Source organism: Caloenas nicobarica, chromosome 6 (genome assembly GCF_036013445.1).
Source record: "Caloenas nicobarica isolate bCalNic1 chromosome 6, bCalNic1.hap1, whole genome shotgun sequence".
Lineage (NCBI taxonomy): Eukaryota > Metazoa > Chordata > Aves > Columbiformes > Columbidae > Caloenas > Caloenas nicobarica.
Window position 1 is genome coordinate 26,709,909 of NC_088250.1, and position 22,550 is coordinate 26,732,458.

Sequence of the window (22,550 nt, forward strand, 5' to 3'; positions counted from 1 at the left end):
TAACTTCTCTGTGCCCTGAGCCACATCCCCTTTCACAGTGTATTTAGCCCTACACCTAAGCCTCCCTGTCTCTGCAAAGCAGTGGGGCTAGTTGTACACAGATGCTAGTTATAGAAAACAGCTCCTTCTTCTTTTTCTGTCTTTAATTGCTACCTTGGAAGGACCTGTTGCCACCATAGGCCTTGCAGTGTGCCAGACAGATGGTGAGGCGCCAGTCCATTACCTCCTTGAGAGAGAGAAATGATGCAGAATGATTTGGCTGGCACAGGCGAACACAGGTCAGTGTGAGAGACCTGCAGTAGAGCCTGCACACACAGCACCAGGCTGTGCACCGAGCTCCCTGCCCTCCTGCCCCCTCGGTGTTTGCCAGCATTATTGGAAGGGGAGATGAGGTCTGGGGAAAACCGCAGGGGTGAAAGCGCAACCCCACGCACATACCCAAGCCCCTTCCCTGCCACATGCCTCTAATCCTGGAGCTGTGAGCTGATGGCAACATTAGTGGATTTGTCCTGCATCTGCTGATGGTGATGTTGGGGGTGAAGCTGATGAGCTGACAGGAGGGCAGCACAGCTGCTGATCCCCCACTCAGAACCCAAATTTAGGAGGAACAGGTGCTGGGTGGCCTTTGCTCTGTCTCATGACAGGAGAGGAGTCACACACCTGTGCATCTCCTGTGGACTCCGGCAGCCCTGCATCTAGCCTGGACCCTCCTGTTGTAACTGGGCATGAAATAGGGACGCAGCAACTGAACTCACTTCTTGCCCTGCAAAAGGATGGGGCAAGGCCCGACAGATGACCTTGCTGTCCCAGGATGAGTTTGACAAACAGGCACGGTGCTCAGGGCTTGCCAGAGATGCCACCTCAGAGCGACACTGAATTTGGGCTGAATCCAGACTAAACATTCCAATTCCCCTGAATGCTCTATACCTGCAGGGGCTGAAGTACACCTTTATTTATCCTTCTGCCAGTCCCACTGAGACTTCAAGGGCATGTATTAATATCTTGCAGCTAAAGGTGGCCTATAATCTTTGATGCCAGAAGAGACTGTTTCTTCTCAGCCTGTTTATGTGTTTGATTTCTGATTTGCAGGAGGGGCTACAGACCATGTCACCAGGTCTTTTTAAAGAAAGCAATTTCTGCATTTGGTTTTTACAGGGTAGTTCTCTCAGCAGTGTAAATCTGGGTAGGGAGGTTTTATTCTGGATGACAGAGAGGAGTCCGGGCTTAGGTTATTTATACTGTAGTTTATCCAAAGCTATTTGACACAGTGAATGGATTTGGGGGAGTTATTTCTATTTTTTTCTTCTTCTGAGGAAGAAACATTAGCATTTATCTTGGAACACAGCCTGAACATGTCATCACCTAACCTGACCACAGCAACTTGTGTTGTTTGTAACAAGTTTGGTGGGATGTGCGTTGCTGCTGCTGCGAGATCCTACCTAGTGCTGTGATCTGTCAAATCTCACAGAGTGGCACAGAGCCAGCTCATGGCTTACATGGGAGGCCTCTGGAGGAAAGCTGGTCTCTCTGAGACACTTCTTCTCGTGGCCCAGGATGATGCCTAGCCTCCGTTTGAGGTGGCAAATGGATGTCCTGGCTTGTGATTGCCATCACAGCCCCACTGTCACAGGCATGTTATTTTCAGTGTTTGCCCCCAGTCCGTCCTGCCTCCCTCGGACCTCTGTGTTTTCCTGGTGAGATCTGAGATTCCACCCCATTTCTTCTTCAGCAATGCTGTCAGGAAGCATGGGACCGTGCGCTGTTGAATGATTGTCGTGCTGCACCCCAGATGTTGACCAGGTAAAAGCACCTATGCATAGGGCGCACATATAAGTCATAGGTGTTCTCCAAAACTACCACAAAGATGTAAAAGAGTGATGTGCCCCAAGTAACTAATCTCTTCTCTTTTTCCTTCCTCTCTCCTCCTTTTCCCCTCTCCTCTCCCCATTGCCTCCCCTTGCAGTGGCAGGCAATCTCTCTGACAGTCATTGAGAAGGTTCAGATAGCAGCGGCCATCCTGGGTTCCCTCTTCCTCATCGCCAGTATCTCGTGGCTCATCTGGTCGACCTTCAGTCCTTCAGCCAAGTGGCAGCGCCAGGACCTGCTCTTCCAGATCTGCTATGGAATGTACGGCTTCATGGACATTGTCTGTATAGGTGGGTGATCACATCTCACAGCATGGCCGAGGTCACCCACCTGTCGCTCCACCGGTGGAGAGGAGTGGGAGATGGTGTGGAGAGCCAGCTGGTACAGCTCAGCTTGGATTGAGCGTCCTGGGCTTTTCCTCCTCTTCGCTTTTGCGACACCATTTTTCAAGTCCTCTCTGCTCATCTTGGCAGCCCCAGAGTATCTCCTTGTCTGGGCTGGCAGAGGGACTTGCAGCAACCCCAGAGAGAAACAAATCTCTCTTCAGAGCAAGAAGAGGTTGAGGAGGCCTGAGGGAGGCTGGAGAGTATGAGGCTTTTCAGTAACACTGGGAAAGAAACTCCTTCCTTGGCAGCCTGGCCCCAGGTCTCCCTGAGAGCTCGAGCTGTAGCGCCAGTGCAGGCCTGCGGGATGGGGGATGTAGCTGATGATAGCCACAGGCACTCACCAGGCAGGACACTGAAAGAGCAGCGGTTACTGAAACAGTCCAGTGAACACCAGCCACTCCAAGTGCGCTCCTCAGCAGTGTCCACCCAGATAACGTCTGTTCAATTGACTCTGCCAGGAAGCAAAGAGGGTTTCAGACATCTCCTCATGTCTGGGTCCTTCTGTTGCTCATATAAAGGCAGAAGGAGCCTCCCAGAAACTCAGTGGGACAAGGCAGTCCTCTTGACTTGGTGAACTGGTGTTTGTGCGGGTAGGGCCACTCCAGAGGGAAGGAGCACAGCCCCCATTTCAGCCCTCAGGAGGAGCAGGACAGACTATATCACACAACAGCAGTTGGTTAAATCGGGGTACAGAAGTAAAACAAGTGCAGCAGCAGGGACAGAGGTCTGGACCACACACCTTGGTGTCTGGGTTCAGATGGCTCTTGGTTTCGGCACCCTTCCAGCACAGGACTTGGGCCCGCTGAAACCCAGCCCAATTCTTCCCACTGTTGCCACCACTGTGCTGACAATGAGATGTGAGCTTGGCCTGTAGAGATCATCCTGCTCCTTCATGAGATGCTGATGGAACTACCACATCTCTCCAGGAAAAAATGGTGGCAAAGGGGGTGAAAGAGAGACAGGCAGCACCACATGTTGGTACAATAGCCAGTGGTGACATCCTCTTGCTGGTGGAACTGAGAGAGGAAAAACATTATCCCTATGTGTGTGTGGTGTATTTGTGTTGCCTTGATGGCAGAGGACAGAAGTGGACAACCCTGGCCTGGGCAGACATCAGTAACATGATTAACTGGCTTTGATAAAGCTTCAGGAGCTGAGGGGAACTGATTAGCTCATCTGTCAATAGGAGCTAAATCCTCCCACGTGGCAGAGAGCAGACCATGCCAGCCATGAAATGAAGGGGAACAGATTTTGATTTGAGGTTCTTCGTTTCTTCCTTATTAAATTTTTAGGAGTCTGGCCTCTATTTCTCTTTTCCACTTTCTCTGACAGGAAAAAAAGTCCCTTTGCATCTCCACTGATGTCACCATAAAGCTTAATGCCCTAAGCTGGGAGCTTTGATTTTTTTCCAGCCGAAGAGCAAGCAGCCATCCCATTCCCAGGAACATTTCAGAGTTGTACCTTGGGGCAACCCCTTGTCTCACGGTCCTCCCTGCACAGCTGGCAGACCCGGTGGGCCAGGCATGCTGGCTTTCCCACACACTCAAAAGCAAGTGGGAAGTGCTACAGATGCAGAGAGTTAACATATCTCTGCGTGGCTTCTCTTGCCCAGTGCCTCAGACACTACCCAGACATGGTTCCACTTGTGCTGTGTGCAGCATGTCCGCATGTGCTACCAGGCAGCCCACCCATGCTCAACCAGGAGAGATGATGTTCTGGACCATGTGAGCCATGTATACATTTCTCTAGAAAAGCTCATATATGCATTCAGTAGCCCTCTGCCCCTGCCACACTCCAGTGTAAAACTTGCTGTGTTGTGCATCAATGCCCTTTGCAATCCCAGCTGCTGCTGCTCTCAGGTCTGCAGCAGAGAGGAAGGGAGCTCTGAGCAGTGCTAGCTGAGACCTGGTGCTCACTCTCCTCTCCTCCTCTTCTTTCTCTGCCCAGGTCGAACCAAGTGACAAATGAGGTCTTCATGGAGAGCTGTGACTCCCTGGCTGTTGATGTGGTCACATCTCTCCTCTGAGCGACTTCCCTCCAGCCCTGCTGATTTCAGGGGGCTGCCCTAGCAATAGCCAAAAGGCTGCTCTGTGCCGTGGAGAGGCCAGGCCAGGTCAGGTCAGCACAAGACGCTGATCAAAGGGAACTCCACAACTGGTTTTAATTGCTTGTTCATTGTAGCTTTGCGCAACTGTGATGGATGCAGCAATGCCAGCTCCCTAGAAGACTGGCAGTGAGTTCCTCACTGTGGAACAGCTATTCTCCCTCTGTTTATCCGTCTCCCAAACCGTGCAGCCTCACACGGTGTCTTTGATCATAGCCGAGCAAAGCTGGCTCCGGAGAGTCAGAGTTCTGCTCCTGACTGCCAGCATGGCCCGAAGCCTCTTGCTACTCCTTCCTAGGCTTTAGTTCCACTTCTGCAAGTTCAGGATGAAACCTCTCATGGATAATTGCAGTGACAACGCTTTGTGAAATACCAGGGTGCTATTTGTGCATTTTAGTGTCTCCTCCTCTGCAGTCCAGCCCTTTTCCCCTCCTGCTTTGCACCCTGTGGGTGGGTAGGAAAGATTTAGGAACTAAGAAATGCTCAGTGATGGGGAAAGAGGATGACATTAAGTGTGCTCAGTTCTACCACACTTGTTTTTTTCAAGTAACGTAGCACATACGTTGTCTGTGTATTTTTTGGCAACAAGCTGGGCAACCTCTGCTTGCAGAATGTTACACTGCAGGTCCTGTGCTAATTGTATGGATTCCAATTTTTCATTCCCCCAGTTTGACCCTGAGTTTTGCTTTCACTGACAGAGAAGCAGAGGTTTGAAAGACAAGGTATATACTAAAGAATAGATGTGCTGAGGCAGAGCTCTTCTGCAGTTCCTGCCAGTTGCTACGTCGGTTGTCCTTGGATATCTCATGTCCATAGAGTAGCCAGTGACATTTGTCGAGGAGGCCAGTTTACACGTCCTGTCACTGAGAGTGCTCAGCAGGACACTTCCTCTGGCACCACAGAGTCTCAAAGCTGGAACAGACACCAAACCTGCAGAGATCCTGGGTGTTGTCAGACAGGAAATACACACCTAGTCAGCAAGTGCCCAGCTGTTTCATGTGATCTCCTCTCCACCAAGCCGTAAGGCATTTAGGTAACAATTTGTTAAGACAGAGATATATGTGGCAAGTTGCATAGACAATCACATGGCAGCCCTGGTCTTTCCAGTGTGGAGTCAAAGGTGAGGGAAAGAGTGTTCATTTGCACATATAGCTCCCTCAGACGCATGTGCAAACTGGGATTTGCACAGATCATTTCGTTTTTATCTTCACTTGATCTGAAATAGTCAGATCTGTTTCCAACCTGAGCTCTCAAAATATGGTTGTTAACTCAGACACTATTGATCCATACATCAAAATCCAGAGGTCTCAACCATTCACATACAGTAATATACTAGTTTTCTTTGGACTTTGCTAGATCCTAGCATGCTCCACAAAAACAGTTGTGAGGGACAGACACCATTTGCTACCCCTTCACCCACCATGGAAACAAAACCACAACCAAAGTAAAATGAATCTGCTCTTCACGACAAGCAGGACAGATGGTATAGTCCCAAGTACCAGAAGCTACGTCCATCTGGGCAAGACATGCAAAATGATCTTTCAACATTGTTCTCCCCTTGCTTTCAGACATCCAACAGGAGGGCAGGAAGCACCGGAAAGGATTGTTTGGGATTTCTGTGAGTCTCCAATATTGGTTGGTTTTTTTTAAGAACCTGTTAGAAAACATATGTCAAGAACAGGTTGCAAAGAGATGATCCCAGTTTGTGAAGGAGGAACAGACTAAATGCTTCTTGATATCCAGCCAAACCCAACGTCTGATTCTGATCTCTCTCTCTTTCATATGTGCTATCTCTGGTCATGTCTATAGGACAGATATGAAAGTTGGATTAAACTAGAAACTGGTAATGGTGCCAGCATAGGTATTGCTCTGCTTTGAAGCCATCTACAACACAGACCTTTGAGATCAGCAACCAGGAAGTGAAGGGAAAGTGAGATGGGTGTTCATTTGATTAACTACTCTCTCCATGGGTGCCTGAGAGCTAAATCCAGAAAGCTGGCATAGAGAGGGATTAGCAGAAATACGGTTATTGAAATATAGAGATAAATTGAGTGAGCCTTCATAGGCCTGAGTTACTGAGTAGGGAGAGTAGCCGCTTAGAGCTGGGCTGTAAATCCTTAGAGGTACCTGCCTGTTAATTAAATGACAGTCCTTGGAGGGGGAAGGAGGGGTTTGCCTCTTTCTCTGTCAAGGTGCAATTAGGGAAAGTCAGCGTTGGTACATTAAGATGACATTTTGGGTCAGGAGGACAGGAAAACATCTCCTGTTATACCAGGAGGAGCTCTGCCAGCTAATGAGAGCATGTCAGTCCAGGCTCAGGCATCACCAGATCAGCTCCAAGGGGGACACACGTCTCAGGAAGGCCATTAGCAGGCTGAGAGGATGGGGCTGTCACTGACACCGCTTGCATGTGCAGTCCTGCTTGTGCTCACACAGGGGTAACCCTGTGATTGGCATGAGGGGGGCTTATCTGCAGCGGTGCAAAAGCGATCCCGTCTGCCTCTCCTTGGATCACTGTCTGATGGAGACTGTTGCTTTGTCCATGCCCACCCAGGCCTTGCTCTCTGACTCACCCTGCCTCGGTGCTGACAGCCGTGCACTTTTGCAAGCACTAAATCCTCATGTTCTGTGAAGCTTTTCCCTTGCTTTCCTTGGCAGCCAATCCCTGGAGGTATTTGCCTTCACAACAGTAACTGCGCTGCAGCTCGATAGCACAAGAGACAGGCAAAGCAGGACCATTCATCCTGCCAACGATTTTTGTTGGCACACCATGGCAATCCATTACAGATCAGGAAGAGTGTGCCCGCTGTTTTTAATCCCAGCTGCCAGCAAGAATAATCAAAAGCATCCACTATGTCTGACGGCATCTCAGCACAACCGTAGGTAATAACATAAGAAATCAATAGCCAATTAAAACTGATCCACAGCATTTGATCTTTCATAGTGCAATGGGAACAGTAATTAATGGAGCTTCCTTGAGACAGTCACAATTCAAACTTCCTGCCAAGACTAATGTGGTTTCATTTTAAATGAGCTTTGCTTCCTAGAGGAAATGCCAGGTTGGTGTAGCCTCAGGGTGTTTTCTAGTCAGGTCACTTGGGCCTTCAGCATTCAGAGGATTTAGGAGTCCAAGTCCCAACAAAATAAAGAGAAACTGAGAAATGAAGTGTCTTCAGGGTCTTCATGTGTATTGATCCGATTCTCAAAAGGAACACAGATGTTTTCATTCAGGTCTGCGTAGTCCCCGAAGGTACAAAGCAGGAAGAATTGCTACAGCAGTAAGGAGTCAGTTCTGGGAAAGCACCAAGCCCTTGTGTTGGCTTGATGACACCCTAAAAGCAGAGCACAAGGCAGAGAAGTTCAGCAAATGCCCTCAGAGGAGAAACCTGAGACCAAGCCAGACAGCAAACGTGCATGACTTCGACATGACTGGAAGAGGCCCATGAGAGTATGCAGAAGTCTTCCGTGCCCTTCAGCTTGGTGCACTATTTGCTATGCTGTGCGTGCACTTCTTGCCCAGTTTGCCTGCAAACTGGGGCTACCAGGAGCTAACTGGCATGACCAGATCCAAGCCGTAGCATCAGAGCAGGCAGCTGGGATAAAGTCAGGCAGCCAGTTCTCTTTTTTTGCACTGTGAATCCCGGTTTGCATGCATTCAGCCACAACGTGCATGCTCGAAAAATCACTGGGCAAATAATTGATTTATCAGCTGTAAAGAGGCGTGTGGAAACAGGAACAGTCCCCACAGGGCACATTGTGAGGCTCCTAATCCAGCTGGGCAGGGACTGTCCCCCAAGAGCGGTCATTCGGGGCCCTGTACCTGGGCCAGCAGCAGGAGGAGCGATGCTGCACAGCTGATCTGCCGATGGACTTCTTGGCCACTCTCCAGGAACAGTGGAAGCTCGACAAAGCCGAGACATGCCACCCCTCCGTTTCTGAAAGATGGGACCTATTTTTATCTAATGCTGCATTGATTATTCAATAAGAGAGGAGAGAGGGCAGCCTGCATGCGTGCATGTGTGCTACTTTCACCAGCGGGCGTTTCTGCAGAGGCTCGATGCGCCTGCTGAACTCCAGTGCAGCTCCAGCAGCTCGCTGCAGAATGAGCACGTTGCTGCTGAGCAAAGAGCTGTGGGGTTTGGACCTGGCTCTGAACTCCCTGCCTTTTTGCAGGGAAGGAGTTTGGCTTCCAGCACAGTCAGAGCAGCACCTGGCCTTTCACAATGTGTCCTTTCAACTCCACACTCCTTCACCACATCCATCTTCATGCAGTTTCCCACTGTTGCAATAGGGCTACGGAGATGTATTTTGTCATGAATAACCATATGGTGCTCTCTGCTCCAGTGGATCAATGTGTTTAGCATTTAATGAGGGCAACATAATTAACATTTTCCGAGTGGGAAAAGAAATCCGTTTGCCTTGTGAACGGCATCTTGTGCTTTCGAGGGTGATACATTATAATCAGAATGATGCTTCCCTGTCACTAAACCCCAGGCTGGAATCAAATGCCGGGTGTCCCTGGGTTAAGTTCCCAACTGTAGGCAGAGGCAGAAGCACTCACCTGCCTGTCACAGCTTCTACACCATGGCAGGAGATTCCCTCGTAGGCAGCTGGTAGGATCTCCCGCACCAGCTGCATAAACTGCGCTATCTAGTAAAGGCTGGAAAAAGTCCTCAGCTCTGTGCCAGGCTGTGTTTTTCCAACTGCCTTCTGTCCCATCGCTCCTCCTACTACAGCCTTCATCCCTGGAGACACATTACTCCTGGAGATGGAAGGCTGTGGTCCATGACATGCTGTTGTGGCTGTAGCAAGAGATGTTAACTCTGTAGTCAAAGATGAGGTCACAGGGGGGTCATCTCCCAATGCATAGTGGATGCGGCTGCTTTTGGTGTGTCCCAGGCTCTGTAGGAAGAGATAAGCAGAGGAAAGAAGACGATAATGTAAAGCCACATTAATCCAGCTCTGGGATGGCTTCTTAAAGTAGTGACTGATCATTTCTTCTCCTGAAGGGATGGCTACTTATCAACAGAGCCATCTTTTAGACCCAGATACAACAGTCTGCAAGCAAGAATACTGCAAACAGGCCCATGGTCTAAGTTGCTAAACTTATTTGACCTGGAAGTTACTCCCTGAAGCAATGCTTTTCTTTCTGAACCAAGACCCAGTGGTGGCAGCCACAGTCTGAGTCCCTTTACCCCGTGGCAGAGCTGAAGCCTCAATACCCATATGACCATGCAGTGTTTAGCAGAAGTTCTTGAATAAGATTAAATAACACTAGGGATCCCATGCTCAGTAGTCCAGCCAGCACTTCACCTTCTCAGCAGAGGTTCAGCCAGCAAACAAACCCACAGCAATGGTATTCAGGCAGGGCCAGTGTGGAGTGGGCAGCCATCACTACCTGCTGAATGCAGAGAAGCCTGAAGAGCCAATGGTCCAGGCGTTTACTATGCCAGGTGAGACAATTCACTCTGCTCAGCCATGGCCACATCATGGGCCTCTCTCTGTCCTACAAGGCTCTTCTCCAGACCTTTGCTGCAGGCTTAGCCAGTCTCAGTTCCTTTCACTGCTTTCATTCTTGCTCAGCATTGACGGATCCCGTAGGTGTGTTTGAACTCTTACCTACCTCTTTCAGGTTGCATCAGTGTTAACTCAGCTGGGTATCGCAGACCCTAAAGGTCTTCAGCTCTGGTGGAAGAAACTTGTATATCCAGAGCAAGAAGGCAAAATTTTTGCCCTCCCAGAGATCCTATCTAGTAATATATCAGAAATGATGGACCCTTGTTCTCATGGCTCCTACTGCCTTCCTTAATTTTGAATTGTGCGTCTGTGTAAGAGGTGAAGACCTTTGCAGGGGAGGAGGTGGGGTGAGACCTGTGGGGACACTGCAGGGGAGCAGAGAGGAGAGGCCGCAGAACCCAAGCTGGAAGGCTCCTGGAAATCTCACAGAAATCCTGTGGTCTAAAATGAAAGATTTTGTCATGGCTGTGGAGGACAAAGCAGTGAAACACAGGCTGCACCATGGTGCGTCCCAGGGACGCATGCCCACAAAAGGCTGGTCAAAGAGCACCATGAGCACCTTCTGCCTCACATCCTTGAGATGCCTTCCTACATGGCAGAAAGAAAGGATGCCCACGTCTCGCTCCAACAAGGCAGTAGTAGCTATAACAATGCACATGCCAGCCTGCAACTTCAGAGGCACTTCCAGGTCCATTAGCTTAGCCTACGTGCCCTACATTACCCGGGGGGATGCCCTGCTGAGGGTGATCTGTACTCACCTTTATGTCCCTCCTAACTGGTCCCTATTCCTCTTAATGTAAGAGCCCTTGGGTGGCTGGAGCAGTGTGGAGGGATTGGGTTCAGACAGAACCTGCATCCCTTAGAAAATGAAAAACTCTGAAACTATTCCTATTTTTTTCTTACAGAATTTAATTTGCTAATAAAAGCAGAGAGGGTGGCACTTGTTCTACCTTCAATAAGCAAATGTCATGTTTTGATCATTATGGAACAAAGCATTTTGATTTAGCATTTAGAGATGACTGCTCATGCTGAGTATTTTAAATTCAGTGTCAGAATTGGAATACAACATTTAAAAAAAAATCAAGTCCAAATGAAACATTCTCACCTGTCTGAAAATATGTATGTATTTTTCCATTCTGGGGACAGTGTGAATTTTTCAAGTCTCACTCCAAGCAAATGTGAAGTCAGATTTCCAAACCCTACACAAAACAGCATTGTCGTCCAGCTTTGCCTTTTAAGAAATGTCCCAGGAATGGCTGAGAATCCAGTATAGCTGCACAGGCAGTGCTTTGGTCAAAGTAACATTAGCTATGGGATAGGAAGGTTCAGGACTTAGACCTGGAAGACTGACTGTCATGGTGCAAGCATAGTGAAATAGAAAACATGCGCTTTTTCTCTCCTTGCCATGAGTGTCCAACTCCAGGACTTCTGTCAAGGAATGTGTAGAAACCTGAAGGTAGAAAAGACCCATAAAATCACCCAGAGACCAGAGTGTGCATTTGGCCAGCACTCTGTTCAATATAGTTTGAAATTATTATTTACTCCCTTCTTTTAACGACCTAAGAGTATCTATCATGCACACGATGAGTGACTTTCACGTCATGCACAAAGTCTTTTCATTATGTGGGGTGTTGCTGTCATCTCCATTTTAAATTTGGATTAAAAAGGCACCGAGAGGGTCTGTATAATCCTAGCTACAAAGGGAGGAAAGGAAACTTTGAAAGAGCAAGGAGGTATATGGGTAATGCCTGCAAGCCCTACCCCTCCTATACTGCACAGTTATGGGTACACTCACAAGTGGGGTATGCTGCTGGAGATGGACAATTCAGAAGCAAGGTTGTTCAGCCGGTGGAGCTCCCATCTTTATTTATTTATTTGCTTTTTCCAAGAAGAGTCTCATTTATTGCTGCCTGCATAGCTAGAGACTGCCCTTTAATCCTCTGCTTTATCTTGCACTGTGAATTAAATACCACAGGAATACAAAAGCCCTTAAAGGCACAACATCCATTTTGCTGTAGCTGTCCACAGCCAGCTGAGTTTACAGGAGTGCTTTTGTTCGTGGTTTATCTACTGCCCAAGCAAGGATTTCTCTAGGTTTTACTTTACCTATTTTTGTTGTTATTTCTTGTTTTGTTTTGGGGTTTTTTTGTCCCAGTTTTCAGGCAGGGTATAAACGTGCTACTCTGGGCAGAGCCGGAGAAAGTTGTGGTGGTTGGTAGCTCCTACGCTTACAGCTGAAAAATACTGTGGCATTTCCAGAGCGATGGTGTTGCTGTGTGCGGTTCCCAGGGTCAGCCCAGCTCCTCTGTCACAGATGGCATCCTGCAGGCAGCTGATGCTGTTTTCCCATTGCAAACAAACCATGTGGGAGTGCTGAACAAAAAGGAATTTCCTGTCACTTAGACACCTCCTATCAGCTCCTTAATTTTGCTAGTCTTTCCTCATTTTGGACCTTATCAGCTAAGCCCCAAAGGACCCAGCCTGTGTGTTGCAGGGGAACATGAGTGGGCAGAGGACATGACTGAGGACGGCTGCTCTGGGATGAAGACAACACCTTGCAGAGAAGCTGGCATCTGCCTTGCAGCCATAAAAGGCCCCCAAATGCTCCTACAGCATACTGCCCCCAGCCCCCACCAGCTCCACAAGCCCTACGACAGGCAGTCCTACCTGTCCTCTCAATTCATCCCTCTGGATAAAGCATTCCTCCTTGCCCAGCTACAAATGCTTTGTATGTAGTATGAACTGCTCCTGCTTCCGAGAGGAACCCATAGCATGCTGTGCACACAGGAATCACTGCTGCATACTTGTGTTACATTAACTCATGACGTGCTGCAGTGTTACGACCTGGAAATTGTCTCTTGCTGAAATAGCTCAGCAGTATTCTGCAAAATCACAGTGCTGCCTGGAGGAGAGACGCTGCCAGCTGTCACACCAAGCACTCCCATCAGTGATAAAGAGCTGCCTCCTTCCTCCGGCTTCCCACGCTCTGCCCCAGCGTGGCGGGGGGCAAGGTCTGCCATGATCGCTCGCCTGGTGGAACAGCAACTGTGAGGACCCTCTGATATGCCAGCATGCTGGATCCATCTCCCACCTGGCAGGGCTCCTGCTGAGTCTGGGGGCGGGTGTTAATGGCTGCAGAGAGCTTGGGGTGCAGCGTAACCACCCGCCCAGATGGGACCTGCTGCTCTCATTGCTCTTCCAGATGGAGCGAGGAGGCAGGGAAGGAGAAGGGCTCTCGCTGCCTTTGTGGTGGGTCCTGGCTCACCTGGGGCTGAGGAAGCTTTGAGGCAGAGCCATCCTTGAACCCCAACTTGCATGAGAGGAGACAAGCTGTAATAAGCACAATGTTTGCCCGTTAGTCAGCAGTTGAAGGCTTGGGGGCCAGCCTGTTTGTCCTGTTAAAGACCCAAAATGGAAGAGTCCTTACCTCCATAAAATTCCTCCCCAAGACAGCTGGGAGCAGCTTTTCTGCGTACACTGGTGGGGGCTCTGCCCAGGTGGTGGAGGTCTCACCCTTTGTGGGCTCAGTTTCAGCTTTGCTGGAGTCGTGGCCCCTGTGGCCTGAGGAAAGCCAAGCGTGATGTACACATCAGTGTGCAAGCTGCCTGCCAGCTGAGCCCCGTTACAGCAAATGCTCTTAAAGGGTGATGGGCAGAAGAATGAGTGTTTTGTCTTCCCCAGAGCCATGGGCTCCATGGTGGCACATGTCATCCAGTGGTCAGCAGTGCTCAACACGGTCCAGCCGTGCAGCCGTCCAAGTTCTGCCAAGGCAAAACACTGCCCAGCTTTGTACGTATTTAATCAGCACTTCAGATAGTAAAAAAAGTGCATGGAGAATGATTGATAAGAAAATGCCTGATTATAATCGGCTAATTATTTTTTCCATATGCTAAGCATTCACTCGAGCTCTAATCATTGTGAATACATTTTCAGTTTATGCTATGTGTCATTCAATGCTGGACATTTCTCAGCTTGCACACTCTCCTTCTACAGTTCCAGCATTATTCAGAGGAGACCTTTGCTAGATGTCTTGTGGACTGGAGACACCCTGCTCACTGGTCCAGTGTCTTGCAACTACCACAAATGTCTAAAAGACGGCACCAGCGGTCCCAGGTTATCCTTTACCTGGACTTCTGTATGCAGGATAGACTGTCCAATAAGCTCTTGAAACATTTTGGGAACAAAATTTGTGTTTTGGAAAGCAGAGGTAACATTTATGAAGGAGTCTATACTTCCTATTTGATTTCATCTGAAAGCAAAGAATCCCTGAAAATCTGTATGTAGCAGTAGTTTGTATGAAAAGTGACTTTGCAATGAAAGTATTGCTGAGCTGAAGAAAAGTATAATGTAAGGATAATGGACTCCAGAAAAGCAGCAGCAGCAGCCTCAGGGGACCAGAGCAGGGAGTGTCTCTTGGGAAGGGAATCTGAAGGATAAAAGAGCCGCAAACAGCTCGTGGCTGACAAAAGGGATGATACTAAAGGCACAACAGCAAATTGTGCCTGTGCAGGGGAAGGCTCAGAAGCGTGGGAAGAGAGCGCTGAGGCTGCATCAGGAGCTCTTTGAGGGCCCAAAATCAGAAGCTGCAATCACACAAAAGGCAGAAAGAACAGCCTGCAACTAATGAAAAGTCTCTAGAAATCACACAGGCATGGGAAGCTGTCAGAGCTGAACCCCAGGATGGCCGTCCAGAGATACAAAAGGCAACAAGAAGTGGGTCCACAAGCATGTAAAGTAAGAGGAAGAACAAGGCAAGTCTGAGAGCTCATATAATATTTGATACAAAACAGGCCAAAGAGTTAAATGTTGCCTTTGTTTCACTCTTCAAAGCTTAACTAAAATAATTTTAATGAGGAGAAAGGAGCCCAGGGCAGAATCAGAAAAGAACAGACTCAAAAATATTCAAATGAGTTAGCTCTGTCCTTGTCAGCATGTCCTAATGAACTTCAGAGGAAGCTGCAGGAGCAGTCTCTGACCCATGAGCATTTCATCATCGGGAACTTGGGGAGGATGCAGGAGGTGCCAGGCAGCTGGGGAAATGCAAGCAGAGTACCTAGCTTTAAATAGAATCTCTGTCTTAAAAGAAGGTAAATGAAGAACAAATCAATTTAACTGATTCATAGAAAGATATTAGAATAATTTTTTAACTAACAAATTGATGAGCACAAGAGTTTAACCATATCTAATTTGGGAAGGTAATTGTCCTAGCAGCTAAGAGGAAAGCAGTCAATTTGGTATGCCATGAGTGGGGCAATGCTTCTGGGGATTTGCCTTAAGATTCTCCTTAACAAACCAGAGAAATGTGGCCTAGATTATTTAACTATAATGCAGGTGTACAGCCAATCAAAATACTGCTTTCTCAGTAGTCATCAGTGGTGTACTATAAGCTGGAAACACATTTCAAGTAGTAAAGTTTTGGAGTCTCTCTCTTCAATATTTTTATTAATGGCTTAGATAATTAAATAGGAAGTGCTGTTATGAAATTCACAGATGACACCAGGCTTGGAAAGGCTGCAAACACTCTGGAGGATCAGATCAGTATTTGAAATGATCTTGGCTAATTGGAGAAATCAACAAGATGGAATTGAATAAAGAGAAGTGCAAAGCACTATCCTTAGGAAGGAGAAATCAGAATCCAAAATGCAAGCTGCACCAGCAGTCACACTGCTGAAGACAGCAATTGTGTGATAGATCAGTTTATTTCATCAGGGTATCAAAAGCAAAGTGGAGTGTATAGTGCTGATTCTGCACCTCTCTGCTCTGGGGGGTTTACTTGCAGGTAAAGGGGGATGTTATTAAGAGGTTCTGGAGATGATGAACAGGAGTGAGGAGATTACCTGATTCCTTCCCCACCTGATTGACTCCGATGTTTACATCTCCTCTCCCAAATCAGCCCAAGTGCAGAGTCCCACTAGTGCCACACCTTAAATTTGATTATGAGTCTGCTTCTCCCCACTCCCTGGTTCTCCCTCTTCCCCATTCCAAGTCTCGGGCACTGGGAGATTTAAAGATGCTATGTTGTTGAAGTAACTCTTCATATTCAGCTGGAACTGACCCTGCCACAATGTTGAGGGATACCAGACATAGGTGTCCCTTTCCCAGCCTGTAATTGCAGGAAACGGTCCCTCTGGCTCTCTTTTCTCAGTTTATGACCAAGGACTATCTTGCATCATGGATGAGAGATAAAGTACAGGGGATTGCACTGAAAAGCAGCATGTGTTGGAAGGGTCCAGTGGGAACTCGATGACTCATCTCCCACGTACAGTGAGGTGCTTGTGAAGCTGAGGTGAGGCAGAGATTCATGATTCTTTCTAAAGCACCTTTTGGAGTGAAGTGGTTTCATGAGGACTATGAGAATTTTGGAAGTGGCGTGGCAGCCTAACTCAAGCAAACCCAGAGCACAGAGCAAAAGTCAGTAGACTTTACTGTACTACACTAGAAACCTGTGGCTGGGGAACTGAGCTGAGACTAAAGAGACAATTTGTGTCTAGGTATGTTCCCTACAGTGTGCAGAGCCCATCAGGGAAACATCACTCTCCTGGCTTTGTTTTCACACCCTTCCTTATGCTTTTGGCTACTGCTGGAAGCAGTATGCTGTGATACACAGACTCCGTGTCTGTAGAGCCACTTTCCTGCTCTTAGGTTAGGATAAAAAGCAGCTAAGGATGGAACATATAGGATGAGATTAAGGCAAAGATGTAACTGAGGGCTGAGCTGCTGGAGCTTTGGAAACAAAAGTGGGGGAATTTGCCACAAAAGCTGAATAAATTCACAGAAAGGGAGAGGTTTGTGCAGGCAATGGTGTCAATAGAAGGAAAGCCCTGCAATGAAAGTGTTATCTCCCAGGAGGACTGGTTTGCCTTGGCCTGAGCCACTGCTGCTGTGGATGCAAACATTAGGCTTTGATCACAGCTGCCATAATCTTCCCTTGACACCCAGCAATGAAAGCAACAGAAGCAGGCTAAAGCATGGCAGCTGTCTGGCTGAGATGAAACTACATTTGGAAAAGAGACTGAAGGGAAAAGCACTGCTGAAGGTGGAAACAAGAGGTGACAGCTCAGGTGGCAGGACAGGGGCTTTATGAGAAGCAGGACAGAGTAACTGGAACGGACTGTGATTTTTCCTCCTGTAGATAATGTGACAGCACGGGGTGATGTACCACTCACTGTTAGCAGAAACCTTGTTTTGGTGGTTTCTTTATTGGAAAACAGGAGAAACAGTTCCTGCCTCAATAATTTACCTGTCTCTTTCAAGAAAAATGCATGGCAAGTGTTAGAATAAGAGGAAGGTTAACTACAAGCTGAAAGTCCTGGTGAAAAGATCGCTTAGTGGCAGATTCTGACAGTGTGCAGAAGGTGACTGCTTGTTATTTCTGTGAAGATGCTGCTCTAAAGCTGCCTTAAACTGGAGGTTCACAACCAGTCGGGTTAACCTCGCAGGATGGTGGTATGCCAGCTGATCCTCACCTATCCAGAGTCCTTGATACATCTAGGTTTTGCTCATATTCTTCCAAAAGCCCTTCTAGCCATTGGGCTGAGGACTTCTCTCTTGACCAGTATTGCCACAGGCTCACTGCTGGCAATGCACCTCTGCCCTGACTAACCCCAAGAGACAAGGGCCACCTGCACATAGCCCATATGTGTCCATCCTCAGCACCAAGAACAAGGAGGGAGTGATGTTTCTCTCCTTGCACAGAGACAGCCCATGTGGATCATGATGTGGTGTGGGCAAGTATCACAAGTCTCAGAGAAATCCTACAGTGACATAAGCCTTACCTCTGGGCTATGATACTCACCCTTGGTCCTGCTCCCCTTTCTTACTCTTACATTTTAAGAGTCCAGAAGCTCAGGGTTAGTTGTGGCAATCAGTAGAACACGAAAATTAAACTGCTTTCACCAGTGCTAGGCTGGGGGGTAAATGGAAGAGGTAAGTCAGCAGTTGTCAGCTTGCCCTCCTAGGTGCTGTGGGCATGCACTGATTGGGTATGACACTGCACTGACATGACCCCTGCCTAGCCAACCTGCGCTGATGCTGCTTTAAATCCAGTCCGGAACTAGGCTCTGTGCTCTTTGGGGGCCTGGTCACTTACTGGGATATTTTTGCATAAGAGCGGTGGTTAGGTGCTGGGTACTCTCCCACATATAATAAATGAAAGGAAGCATAAGATACCAGCGTAAGCGATATGTCCAGTTTTGGTATAACCTATTGCCATGGTATTGTTGTGTTTGCCTGTGCTGTGAAGCACAAAGCAGCTTCTCAGCTCTGGGAAGTAACCCCTGCACCCAGGATAATCACTAGTCCCTCCTGCCTGGGGAGGGACTGACCATGATCTGACCTGCTGCATGGACTCAATAATAATAAAGCCACTAGAAAGAGACCAAAAAAGGCTAATATATGGAGAAAGTGAACACAGTGAAAAGAGATCAATATGGTTTCCTGTACATATTGTTCCAGATTCAGCATGTGTTAATTCAGAGCACTGCACTGAGTTAGCCCTACTATGTTAGCTCAGAGAGACTGTGTCTTGTTCTGGGAGCAGCACAGCCACATCCATGTGGCAATGCAAGCAGAGACTTTAGAAATTTTTTTGTAGACTTTGCTGTCAGGTTAATGACCACATGACATATCTGGGAAATCTTTTCATGGCACAAGCCAGTGCAAGTAGAAATGTCGAAGGATATAACAATGGCCCAGGCTCCATCTAGCCAGCTGCCTTGTTTCCATCAATGGCCACAAATAGACATATGAGTGAAATAAGAACAAGAAAAGTGTATATAATAGTTCTTCTGAATACTTCTTCCAGCATTCAACAATTTTCAGCTGAAGGAATTTCTTCTAATGCTGGTCCAGACAGGTCTTTAAATGAGAAAATGGGAGTGAGAACAGCATATCTTTAGTGCCAATGTTCCACAGGCGTTTCATTTCACCAACACCACAAACAAGGGATTTCATGGACCAGGCAACAGTCTGGACTAACAACACATTTTTGCATGAAACTCAGAGTTTCCTTCCAAAGAGGATGGTTTTCACAGAGGATCCATTGAGAACAGATTTTGTGAAGCAGAAGAGGGCAAGGTAAACTTGGGAGGAGCAGAAAGGACCAGGCCACTACCAGAATACATCTGAATTTCTCATGTAGACATTTCTGCACTGAAAAGAGAGAACTACACAAAGAGAGAAGGTCACACCAGACTGCTGTCTTCCTCACATACACAGGATTTGGCTTATGGAATAATTGCTTCCAGCTGGACACTTTTAGTTAAATACAGTTCTTCCTGAAGGATTTCCCACTTAAGTCTGGCCTTTAATTGGAAAGTTTCACCTCTGTAAAAAAGAATGATCCTCAAGGGAGGGATGTTTCTGGAAGGGGACACACAAAGCTGAACATAGGAATTCCGATCCTAATTTATCTCAGGCAGACAAAATCTGTTTTGATGAGACCATTAAGCGTCCTACAGCTTGATATAAACTGGTGGACTCTTGCTTACTCTTGGCATTTACTCTTGCAAATTAATCACTGTTACTTCCGCCTTCCTGCCCACCCCTCCACTTGGTTCCTTTTTAATTTTACAGCTTCCTGAGCTTGACACCGGGAAATCGATAAGTAATTTAGAGCCAAGTAAATACAGACAAAAACAAGTTATTTTGTACTTTTATAAATATTTGGAAACCAAAATTATCTAAGAAAACAGGTGCTTAGTTGACTCGGCAACCCATCCATCAGTATCACACAGTTAATTGCATAAGATCATAAACATTTATAATTAGAAGGCAAACAAACAAGAATTTTATAAACAGCCCTCTTGAATCAGTCTGCGCATTAAATATTTGTGATAAGGCAATTAAGAATAGATTTACAATCCAGGCTCAGCGTTTCATACGCTGGAGAATGGATTTGATTCTGTGGAGAATGTTCAACAGCCAAGAAGAAAACATTAGATTTCGGCTCTTTTATCTGAGGCTTAAAGCGGTCTCAAAGAAACATTGGCTCTGTCATTGATCAGAGTAGAATTTCATTCATTACAGATCAGACAGCTCATATAAATATATATCTAATGTCCCTTGTCATGGGCCGATCCACTTCAGGCATGCTTCAAAGCTCTATCTCCTTGGCGAGATCTGCAGGCTTTGCTCTTCTATGCATGTGCTTTCAACAGTCAGGCAAGAGAACTGCTCTTCCTAGAAATGTTTCTGATGGTCTTGGTCCTGACCAAAATGGCGAAGCCATTGTTATTAAGAACAATGAAGCTATCCAGGTGTTAACTCGCCCAGTCCTGGCTGCTAGTCTGGCTTCAGTTACATGGGACACCAAGGCACTTTCCCAACAGACAGATTGCTGCAAGACAAGGAGACTCAACCCCCTCTGCCCTATTCAGCATAAATCCTCCTCTTTAGTAAAGCTGGCTAGTTACATGAGTGTGTCCGCTGAGCCAGTCTACATGAGATGCTGCAGTTTCCTCCAGCCTCAGTGGAAAGCAACACAGTGTTGCAGTCACTGCTGGACCTAGTGCTTTTCTCACCAAAGCCTAGCAGCTTGAATAGCAACAGAGCTTAATACTCAAGTACTGTCATCATCTAAACAACTTCTAACATTATTTAATCCTTCGGTCCTCTTGCAGGGTTGGGGAGGATGACAGGGACGGGTGGGAAGTGAGCTGGCTGCTGGGTGGAAGGGCCTGAGCTGCTCATGCTCTTTCAAATGCCGAGACCATTAGCAGTCAGGTGTCCTACAGCCCAGTGCTATCTCCTGGACATGAGCTCTGGAATATGCAGATGGGTGGCAGGACATATGCATTACGTGCATACCCAGTGCATGTACAGCATAGGCTCATCTGCCCTTTCTTTCGACGGTGTTGTTTTCGCCCTTGGAAGGGAGCGATGACATACGATGAGGTACCTGCTCTGCAGATGAGCAAAACTTTGCCCAGGATGACAAACCATTTACAGGTATAGAACAGACCCTCTGTTTTTCTCTCGATTGCCGCCTCTGGCCCCTGATGCTGTGTGTGTGGGGAGCGACTCGGGCTGTGCACGCACATGACGCTGGTGCAGCAGACGTCAGCGGCACGTCAGATCCAGCTACACCCCCTCCAAACACGCCGTTAGCTGGGTGAATCATGCCTATGCAGCATGCAAAACTAGTCCAGCAATAGATAAACCTCGGGCATTTATTGGTAGACGATACTGTTTTGCTGTAAGAGCGTAACTCACTCTGCTGCATTTACGATCCGTTTATTGATTGCTGAGATAAAGCTGTAATCCTTTTAATTCAGGGAAAAAGGGATCCAGCAGAGCAGGAGCACCGGTGCTGTGCCAGTTGGTAACTGAAATACATGATTTATCATTGAATAAACACCGGCTCAGGGAGAGCTGAGCTAACCAGCGAGCTGGGGGCAGGATGCTGGGGTAGGTTTATGGTTCTTTCTAAAGTTTTGTTTCTGTTTTATGTTTATTTCTTTCCCCCTTCCCTCCATCCAGGTCTAATAATACACGAAGGGCCCTCGGTTTACCGGATTTTTAAACGGTGGCAGGCGGTCAATCAGCAGTGGAAAGTGCTGAACTATGACAAAACAAAGGACATGGAGGAACAAAAAACAGGGACCAGGACAAATCAGCGCCCTTCCTCCCAAACCACCCACTCGTCCTCCACTGGTGGTACAGCCACTAACTCTGCTCCGGCCGACAGCGGGGCACGGGCTGCTGGCCACGCCACAGGCACCCTCTCTGACCACCACTGTGCTTACACCATCCTGCATATACTCAGCCACCTGAGGCCTCACGAACAGAGGAGTCAGTCTAGTAGTAACAGAGAGCTCGTCATGAGGGTCACGACGGTCTGAGCCGAGGAATTCAGGAGGCCTTAACACGAAGCAAAGGAGACAAAGAACTCATAAAGCAGAGGAGCATGGTGTGCCTTTTTCTTTCTCTTTCCTTTTTATTTTTTTTTTCCCCCTCCTTTCTTTTTCTTTTTTGGTAACTGCACAAGATATAAGAGGCGGCACCTGGCCAGCTGAGGAAAAAAAGGCAGGTGGAGGGAGAGCTGCACACTCATGCTAAAGAGGTTAATGTTTTCCAGCCAGTTAAAAAAAAAAAAAAAAAAAGAGACAAAAAGACAAAAAGACAAAAAAAATACACAAATCACGAAAAAAAAAAAAGAAAAACAACAAAACAAGTGCAATACAGACTACAAACTGAGTAGGCAGAGTTCTGGGGAAGCAGAGGAACAGATGGTTTAGCATGTCTTACAAATCTTATTACCTGGAATAGGTAACGCTCTGTACACATCCCCCTACACACACGCACGTGCACACAAACACACACACAGTGTGAGATTTATAAAAACAAAGAAGGGAATGAAATATTTGGAGTATTTTTATTTTCCAGACTGTGATTAACCAGGGCTATGAGTTGTTTTGTTTCATGAGTCACTTTGGAGCCTTGTTCGATTTACCATAGAATACCTGAAGTGAAATGGCTGGGGATTTTTCAGTATTGATTTACAGAAAGAGAAATTGAATCATCTCACCAAGAAAAACTAACAAAACCCAGGCATACCCAGATTTCACCAAAAATCCTGTTTTTTTCATAATGTTCCTGACAAGGGGTTTGTGAGGGTGGAATTGGGAGGGGGGTGGGCACTCCATGACCTTTATTCAACGTATAGGCATTTTTGGCAA

General features: G+C 47.3%; 1 protein-coding gene across 1 annotated transcript in view; it reads left to right on the plus strand.

The window, feature by feature from the left end:
• MARCHF4 (membrane associated ring-CH-type finger 4) overlaps positions 1-21,713 on the plus strand; it is a 98,956-nt gene extending 77,243 nt beyond the window's left edge. The window contains exons 3-4 of the mRNA XM_065638112.1: positions 1,964-2,156; positions 21,352-21,713. Coding sequence (XP_065494184.1) covers positions 1,964-2,156; positions 21,352-21,713 — 555 coding nt within the window. The remainder of the gene's footprint in view (positions 1-1,963; positions 2,157-21,351) is intronic.
• The last annotated feature ends 837 nt before the right edge of the window (positions 21,714-22,550 follow it).